Source organism: Dryas octopetala, chromosome 4, assembly GCF_963921425.1.
Source record: "Dryas octopetala chromosome 4, drDryOcto1.1, whole genome shotgun sequence".
NCBI classification, from domain to species: Eukaryota; Viridiplantae; Streptophyta; class Magnoliopsida; order Rosales; family Rosaceae; genus Dryas; species Dryas octopetala.
In genome coordinates this window covers 9,465,342-9,475,207 of record NC_141369.1, presented here as the reverse complement: position 1 = coordinate 9,475,207, position 9,866 = coordinate 9,465,342, and the positions used below count along the sequence as shown (strand labels likewise).

The 9,866-nt window shown below is 36.6% G+C and overlaps 1 protein-coding gene and 1 pseudogene across 1 annotated transcript; both read left to right on the top strand.

Annotated features, from left to right (window-relative positions):
* The first annotated feature begins 245 nt into the window (after positions 1-245).
* LOC147286610 (uncharacterized) lies at positions 246-734 on the top strand. Its single transcript, XM_086240800.1, has one exon. The coding sequence runs from the start codon at positions 246-248 to the stop codon at positions 690-692; it is 447 nt and encodes a 148-aa protein (XP_086096926.1). The 3' UTR covers positions 693-734.
* Positions 735-4,624: 3,890 nt separating this feature from the next.
* LOC147286609 (protein PIN-LIKES 2 pseudogene) lies at positions 4,625-6,348 on the top strand (annotated as a pseudogene).
* The last annotated feature ends 3,518 nt before the right edge of the window (positions 6,349-9,866 follow it).

Here is a 9,866-nt window from a genome sequence, read left to right as displayed (position 1 = left end):
GTTTCGTTAAAGTAAGGGAATGTTTAAAGCAAAAAGATATGATTAATTAATCCATAGTCCCACACGCTATGTCCACATCTTGCCGAGTGCAACACAGTAATACGCGTTGCACTTTGCCACTGTGGAGTTGATTGATCTCTTTAATTAACACGGTTTTGGACATAATTAAGCCTTAGTCCATAAGATTCTATACCATGTTACGTAACCTTCCTTATTTATATCACCAAATTGTATCACCAAATTCAATGGCAACCAGAATACTCTCATCCCCCACACTTCCCGCCCGGAGATTTTCTACGGCATCCCCGTGCCGGAAAAGGCGAGCAATTCGCGTGGTTGTGGCTGCAGCAGGTAAAGAAACAAATGGGAGAGACTATGGGGGCAGGCTTGTGGATGAAAGCATGATGGTGCTCCGGATACGCATTCGGGAGATGGAGATGTTAGAGAGAAGTCATGATCAGCCGCCAAATTCGGATTGGATGGGCTGGGAGAAGCGATATTTCATGTATTACAAGGAGGATGTTTGTGAAGCAATAGGGTTATTGCAAAACTGTTTGATGAATATGAGGCCTAGTTTGGCTTTAGGAATAGTTGCACTTGTTACATTGAGTGTGCCCATTTCTTCTGGGTTGCTTTTCTTTCATGTAATGGAGATAACTAAAGAAATCTTATCAAGATTTCATCCAACTTGATGATACGATTGGCATACAAATTAAGTGAATTGTTTTTCTTCATGTATTGGGATTCTCTTCTAGCTATAGGTTCAGCTGTTGACTCAGGTATATGTTAAATAGTAATTATCTTGTCTTAACAGTAGTCCTTGTCAGGAGGCTAGCCTCAGGTTCAAACTTCTTTTTTTTTTTTGTTTCAAAGGAGGCTAAAGGGGGAGGGGGGAATTCAAACACTATCCAATATAGAGGTAAAATATTCTCAACCACTAAAATTACAAACCTTACAATAAAAATTAATAGTGAATTTTTCTTTTTTATTACAAGGGAGGTCGAACCCGGGTGTGTAGGGGAGAGCTATTTTCCTCAGCCAATTAAGCCAACCCATTTCACAATAATGAAAATTTGAAAAGTGATATATGTGACCTTTGACCTTTATTTTTATAAAATTTGCATTTATTACATAATTGATTTATTGGATTACTTTTAGCCTTTTAGGTAGGGGGCTCCTATTTTCTCCATTTTGTTCTCTTTCTCATTTTATATATTTGATATTTCCAAATCTATCCTTTATGCTTTTTTTTTTTTTAATAAGGAGAGATTATTATAGTGTGACACGTGTGAAGGTTAAAATCCATCTAACACCACGTTTACTTCTCTTCTTTTTGATCCAACCCCAATGAAATCAAAATTTTCAATAGAAAAATTTTCCAGAATATGAAGGGTTTAGGGTTTAGGCATGAATTCAGTTCAAGAAAGCTAAGGTATTCTAAATATCTATTTCTTGCGATGGAGGAAGTCAGTTTCAAGGTCAACAATCCTTGATGAATTTCTCTAAAATGCAAGTTTATGTTTGGAAGATTTGCACCTAACAAATTGTGAATTCGAGGACGAATTCTATCCAACCCGGAGAGAATGATGTAGGGCAGGGCGCTGAAGCAGTTATGGAACACTGTGATCAAAGCATTGATTATGTATCAATGAAAATTAAGAGGAGCCTTAAGTGCAGTAAATAAACTACATGCATAGTGGGGAATTAATGCATGACTTCTAAGTTTCTTGCTGAGTTTTCTAGGATTTTATTTCTTTTGTTTGCTTCAGATTTCTTAAGTTTGCCAATTTTTGATTTTTTCTTTTGGGTTCCTGTAATTTACTCTCATTTAATGTTATGAGTTGGAGGTTAAACTTGTAAGCTTATATAGTACTTGTTGCAACAGAAAAGAGGAGTTGAATTTGATTAAAAAAAAATTGCAGAGAGACATCTCTTTTATCCTAAATTTCTTGGTATTCTTTGAATTAACAAGAATTTAGAATCTTGTTAATTCAGTATTGCTTTCAAGCAATTTACGAATCTACAAGAAGGCTGTGAATTTTGTGTGTTCGTGTTTTCTATTCCACTGCTGCATCAGTACTAATGGTAATGGTCATAATGACAATGATCTCAGTAGCCCACTTCTTGGGGCTATTCAGTCTGGTTTTTTTTTTCTCAATTGGGGATAAGATTGGAAATAATTAAGGAAAGAAATTATGGGATTTTAAAAGTAAACAATAGAGTCCTTTTAAAATTACCTTAATAAAATGATATTGAAAACTTTCAGCCAAAATGATATGAAAGGTTGAGAGCCCTGACCCACACAAGCGTGTCGGGCCATGTTGAGCTAATCCAACGAGTTGTAGCGCGTGCATGAAGCGTATCTACATCCTTTGCCGTTCCACAAGAAGCGGGTTGAAGATCTTGACCCAAAATTAACTATTGTTAATTGGTAAAACCTAATTTTGTTTTTTTACAGTAAATGATAAATACGTTGGTTCTACACCCCTAATGTTAGTGTTTTGGAACCTTAAAAAGGTCAACCAAATGATGAATAAGCCCACGTTTTAAAAGGAGGCGCTCAAATTGACAAAAAAGAAAAAAAGAAAAAGAGGTGAATAAACATGAGGCATTGTATTGGGCTAATAGTTATTGTTAATTCTACATTAACTCTGCACAATAACAACATTATTGAAATTGGGTTAATATGACTTCATAAGCTCAATTTATGTGTTTTTCATAGTCACTATTGTACAATGAATATATTTACTTTTGAATAATAACTATATTGTAAAACAAGAAAAAAGAAGCGGCGTGCTCAAATTTTGTGCCAAGTGCGTAAAGTAGACTAGCCTATCATTAATTTTTTAAGAGCAAATTACACGCATGTACTTTAAGTATACACCCTTGTTCACTTGAGTACCTCAATAAAAAAAAGTTGCTCAGAGGTACCTCAATTACTGATTTTGCACACCCAGGTACCTTTGTCAACTATTTCGTTAGGCTTGCCGTTAATTACCTACTTGGCACACTCACATACCTTTAAAAAAATGCCACGTGCATAAAAAATAATAAAAAATGAAATAAACTTTTAAAAATGAAATAATTATTTAAAAAAACTAAAAAAAATAAAAAACAAAAAAATAAAGAAAAAAATGGAGTTGCAGGCTTTGCAGCCTCCCTCCGCCTCCCACCCCTTCCTCCGAGACCCACCCAACCAAGCCACCCACCCCTCCGACCCTAGCCACCACGCCGCCGACCCACCCCTTCTCTTTCCCCGCCCCCCCTCTCTCTCTCTCTCTCTCTCTCTCTCTCTCTCTCTCTCTCTCCCTCCCTCCCTCCCTCCCTGAAACCCCAGCCCAAACCTAGCCCCGAGCCCTCTTCCCTCCGCCTCCCCCGCGTCGGCCACCTAACCCAGTGACCCACCCACCTCCCTCCCCTCTCCGGCCACCAGCTCCATCTCTCTATTTCTATCACTCTCTCTCCCTCTGTTTCTCTCTCTCTCTCTCTCTCTCTCTCTCTCTCTTTCTCAGATCTGAATGAGGGTGGAGCTCTGGGCGGGGCGGGTTAAGGCTGGGGTTTTGGGGAGAGAGATAGAGTGAGGCAGAGAGAGAGGAGAGGGGAAGGGAGAGAGAGGGGGTGGGTGGCTCGGTCCGGGAGAGAGAGCGAGGCAGAGAGAGAAAGTGAGGGGCAGGGAGAGAGAAAGTGAGGCAGAAAGAGAGAGAAGAGGGGGGAGAGAGATGGGGTGGGTCGGCGGCGTGGTGGGTGGATCGGCGGCAGGGGTCAGAGTGGTGGGTGGCTGGGTTGGGTGGGTCTTGGAGGGAGGGTGGGAGGCGGCAAAGCCTGCAACTCCATTTTTTTGTTTTTGTTTTTATTTTTTTTATTTTTTTATTTTTTTATTTTTTTTAAATAATTATTTCATTTTTATTATTTTTTTGTTCACGTGGCATTTTTTTAAAGGTATGTGAGTGTGCCACGTAGGCAATTAACGGTAGGCCTGACGGAATAGTTGACGGAGGTACTTAGGTGTGCAAAATCAGTAGTTGAGATATCTCTGAGCAACTTTTTTTTATTGGGATACTAAAATGAACGAATGTGTATACTTGAGATACCTGCGTGTAATTTGCCCATTTTTTAAAGTGCGTCCGTCTATCAGGCAATTTTTTATTGTTTTACCTTAATAACTCGATAATTTGATAATTTATCTTGTTTTTCTTTGAAAGCAGATGGAAGGAGAGACCCTTCATTATAACTTACGACCATTTTTATACACCAATAATTGTTGTTGAGCTTGAAGATCTATTAACCATTGGTTCTGATTATCCCACGTACCTACATTATCTTTTGTAAGAAAATTTTGACTTGGCATTCGATTTCCATTTCCACCAGTCCGTCCGCCCTCACGTCCGCCCTCACGGTTACCTGTCATTGCTTAAATGAAATCACTTGCCACTTCAATTTCTAGTTATCAACAAGACGAGAATTCTGAAAAATATCTCGATTTTAAGTTTTAGTAATCAGTTAATCAAAACAACACGCAAAATCTGACAATATCTCAAATATTAAAATAAAAAAAATGCTAGTTTTAGTTATAAGTAAATCATCATGACAATTGAATATATAGAACAAATCACGTTATAAGTTAAACAACTAAAACTCTCATCTCTCTGCTTCAAATCTTATGCATTGGTACTGAACTCATCATTTTCTTTGACCCTTTGGTTTGTCAAATCAACTCGATCGCTCAAAATTCTTTTGAAATTTCTCACACATTGTCTGAACAGAACAACTCTCTGATCTGGTTCATATTGGCTTTTGAATCATTGCTTTTGCTTTCAACTTGGAATCTCACACTCACATCTCATACCATAGGTGAATCTAATTCTCTCAGTTCTTGTGATTAATTTCTGAATTTAGAGGTGTAGTTTCATTCTGGAGTTTCAATCAAACCCCTCAAGAAATGGAATTTTTCCTTGCACTAATGCAAGGAAATCTAAAAGGAGATTTTTCAAGTGCAGTACTGCCTTTGTTGAAACTCTTCTCAATGGGCCTCATTGGCTTAATTCTTGCCCACCCAAGATACCAACTTGTCCCCAAAGCCACTTTCACATTTCTCAGCAACCTGGTCTTTGTTGTTTTCTTGCCCTGCTTGATCTTCACAAACCTTGGCCGGTCCATCACAGTCAAAAACTTGCTGCAATGGTGGTTCATTCCTGTAAATGTTGTTCTCAGCACCACCATTGGCTGCATATTGGGGTTGCTGGTGGCCTTAATCTGCAGGCCACCACCTCAATACTTTCGATTCACGGTGATCATGACCGCCTTTGGAAACACCGGCAATCTCCCTCTTGCAATTGTTGCTTCAGTTTGTCATAGTGATGATAACCCTTTTGGTTCCCAATGCTACGAATCCGGTGTGGCATATGTATCGTTTTCCCAATGGGTTTCGGTCATCCTTGTTTACACTCTTGTATATCACATGATGGAGCCGCCATTGGAGTGTTATGAAGTAGTACTTTCTGATGAAGAGGAAGAGGAGGAAGAGATTGAGGAATTGGGTACTACTAATGGTAACGGTCATAATGATAATGATCTTAGTAGCCCACTTCTTGTTGAGGCAGAGTGGCCTGGAATCAAAGGTAAGGAAACTGAACAGAGCAAGACACCCTTCATTGCAAGGCTTTTCAATGCCAACTCCGGGTTTTCGAGCACAAATATCCCGGATCTCAGGTCACAAGAAGAGGGAGATCCGGGAACTACTAAGTCTCTCAAGTGTTTGGCAGAGCCTAGAATGATGCGAAAGATGAGATGTGTTGCTGGGATGACACCAATTCATCACATTCTTCAGCCCCCAACAATTGCCTCTCTTGTGGCCATTGTCATTGGGCTGGTTCCCAAGGTGAAGTCTTTTGTTTTTGATGATGGTGGCTACCTCTCATTCGCCACGGACAGCTTGGAGATTCTGTCCGAGGCCATGGTGCCTTCGGCTATGCTTGTCCTTGGAGGAGTATTAGCCGAAGGCCCGAAGGAGTCAAATCTCGGGATTCGAACTACAGTTGGGATTATTGTTGCAAGGCTTATGGTGCTTCCTTTGGTTGGGATTGGTGTGATCCATTTGGCTGACAAGTTGGATATTTTGATAAGCGGAGATGAGTTGTACAAGTTTGTCCTTTTTCTGCAGTACACAACGCCAAGTGCCATATTGTTAGGAGAAATTGCACGTTTGAGGGGATATGCAGTGAGAGAGGCTTCAGCACTCCTCTTCTGGCAACATGTGGTTGCTGTCTTCTCCCTTTCTTTGTATATAATTGTATACTTTCATATTTTGCTTTGAATTGCTTTTTTCTATTCTTCTTCTTTGTGTTCTTCCTCGAGGCTCTGCCCACAAGAAATTAAACGGTTTCATACAGGAAAAGTATATTCATACAGGAAAACCTTTATTTACCATTTCAATAATTTTTTTTGGTCGAAAACAATTTAAATAAAATTAAAAAAATAAAATTTTAACAAAGAAAATTATAAATAAAAAAACCAGCAACAATTAAACTAATTTAATACACATGGGCATGGGTATGGGCCGTATGGCCGTATGGGCAGGCAGTCTAGGGAAACACCGACACTTCCAACTGGCCTTGGGAATTCTGTAGTGTATTGAGCCTTATGTGATTAATGGACCAGGCAACTCCACAATGAGAGGGGCAGCCCTCATAGGCACAAACAAATAGTAAGTTATTGTAAAGGCTTAATTTCACTTTTGGTCCCTGTTGTTTGAGTTAAGTTTCACTTTGGTCCATGTAGTTTCAATTATTATGATTTTGGTCATATAGTTTATAAATCGTTGTAATTCAAGGACACATTAACATTTTTGTCAATTAATTCGTTAAATTAGTCATTGAATCACTTAATGTATGTAAAATACTTGATCAAAATCGAAATGGTTTGTAAAATACATGACCAAAACCACAACAAATTGGACGATTTGATGAACGAAAATACTAAGATGTCATTGAATACAACAATTTATAAACTACATAACCAAAATCATAACAATTGAAACTATAAGAATCAAAGTGGAACTTAGATCAAAAAACATGGACCAAAAGTGAACTTTGGCCTATTGTAAATTCTCTTCTACTTTAAGTCAACATGTATGATATCCAAATCCTCCTGTTTGGATTCAATTTAAAGAATGAATTTGGATTCGGTCCAAATTCATGGTGGATTTTAGAGGCTCAAATCCATGGATTTCAAATACTTTTTCCAACTAGTTATTTGAAATCTCACCACCCTACTCTCTCTCTCTCTCTCTCTCTCTCTCTCATCACTTCCGGCCACTATCGCCTGCAACCACCTCCGACGACTTTTCCGGTGGCCTCCTCCGGCAACTTTTCCGTCCACCCCCTCCGGTGACTTTTTTCCGGCCACAACCTCGGCGATCATCAACCAATTAAGCTAAACTTATATTTATGTTTGATTGTCTATTTTAAATATTTATCATATATTGCTAAATATATGAAAATTAAAATCATATTTATTATTTTTTATTCTTAATCATATGTTTAAATTTTTAAACTATCAAAAACAATTCTTAAATTGAAATCTTCACCTTTAAATTTTGTATCCAAAAAATAGAATTTCAAATATATGTATTTGAAATTCAAATTCAAGAATCCAAACAGGCCCTTATGTGCTTCATTGGTCTATAGGTAGAACTGGGTCGATTCTTTTGAAAAACCGAAAAACCAAATGAAATCGACATCACAAAAGTAGAAAAAATTCAACGTGGCGGGCAACCAAACCGACACTTGTCGGAGACGGTGACGATTTAAAAAATCCCAAACCATTGGTTACCGAACCGACACTTTAGCTTTGCTTTGTTTTTAGTTGGTATCTTGGGATGTTTTTTCGTGGGCAGTGCACATCTTCTTCTTCGGAGTCTTTGATAAATAGTCTTTTGCTTCTTTAGCCAATAGGCTTTGGGCACTTTAGCTGTGCTTTGTTTTTAGTTGGCATCTTGGGATGTTTTTCCGTGGGGCAGTGCACATCTTCTTCTTCGGCGTCTTTGATAAATGGTCTTTTGCTTCTTTAGCCAATAGGCTTTGGGCACTTTAGCTTTGCTTTGTTTTTAGTTGGTATCCTTGGGATGTTTTTTTGTGGGGCAATGCACATCTACGCATGCATGAGTCATTAATAATGTGAATGGACATGCAGCAATCATGACAAACCCATATTGCATGCCCGACACCCCAACAGCAAATTCAAAAAATGGAGTCAAAGAAACATTAAAAAATAAAGTGAGGTTGGTTTAGTTTCGAACACTTCTCTTCTTTCTAGTTCTTCTTTTTCTTCTTCTCTAGTTTCTCTTTTCTTCTTCTTTTTCTTCTTTCTCTTTTCTTCATCTCTTCTTCTTCTTCTATTGAGTCTTTTAAATATAACACCATTTTAAATACCTCATTTTAGAGTAGGTCCAGTAAGTAAATAAATATATGTGTGATTTTGTTTTTTCATGTCATATAATGCCTTAGGTATGAATTTGTGGATACTTATAAAAGATATCATTGCTCTAATTTGAGCAATATTTAAAGATTCATGATTTGAGGCATTTATAACTCATAATTTTTAATGTTTTTATTAATGAAATTCCATGATTCATACATCCAATTAAAAAAAATTGTTACCAATTATGAACATCAACATATAAACACTCAAATACAAAAAAAAATTAAGCACCCAATATGCATATATTATACCTATAATATAGATGAAAAAAAAATTATCACAATAAGCCTCCACTTTGGGTTAAAAAAAAAAAAAGAAGAGAAATATCTAATAAAAATATAATAAATCCAACACAATACAAACATAACACTAAAATATATAAATACAAATATCAATACCTTGGACTCAGGTATATAAAACAAAAGAAGAAAAAAAAACAGAAGATACCTATTGCTCAGGTCAAGAAAATCAAAGAAGAAAAAGAAGATCGAAGAAACCACAAACACAACCAAAGCAAAATAACACGTTACTTATCTGTAAGTAAGGATGAATGGAAACTTAAAAAAACATTGTAAAAAACTTGTGCAATTGTTAACCTAGAGAACAGGTGAGGATGAAAGCTTAATAATGTTTGGAAAACGTAAATGACGTTTCTTCTTAATCTTTGAACATTGGTCGTAACACACTAATTTGGACAAGAAAACACCTATTTTGAAATTTGAAAACAAAATTAAAAAGGATATGCTTAATTTTCAAAGTCAAACATAAATGGCAATTAATTACCAAAAAAATAAATAATAAAACCTTGAAATAAGGCATTAATACACACTAGTTTGGAAAACCAGAAAACTTTGAAATTTGAAAACGAAAATCAGAAATGAAAAATCTTAATATTCAACTTCATAAATTAATGACAATTAAGTACAAAAAATTTTCATGATAATACCTTAAAATAAGACATTAATTAACAAAATTAAAATTTACCTTTTTTCAACTCAAAGGGTAAAAGAGGAAATCACAAAATAAATTTTCTACAGAAAATGGATAATCCTACATCGCAAATTTAAAAAGACTTAATTGCTATAGGGTGCATGTTATGCATCCTATTTAATCTTTAGTGCACCAATTAATTTTATTTAATAATAAGGTAACTATCAGTTGCATTGCAGGAGCCAGCCGACTTATTTTGAAAGATGGTCAATTTTCATTTTATTTTCTTATTTGTTGTCTCTCTCTCTCTCTCCCTGCTATGTCTCTCTTCTCTTCCCTCTTCATCATCTTCTTGTTCTTCTTCTTCGCAGATCTGGAACTCTTTTTTTTTTTTTTTTTTAGATCTGAAACTTTTTTTTTTTGGTCAAAATATCTAGAACTCAGATCTAAAAAAATAT

Coding starts and splice junctions, on each gene's coding strand:
- LOC147286610 (XM_086240800.1), top strand. CDS start 246: ATGGCAACCAGAATACTCTCATCCCCCACACTTCCCGCCCGGAGATTT.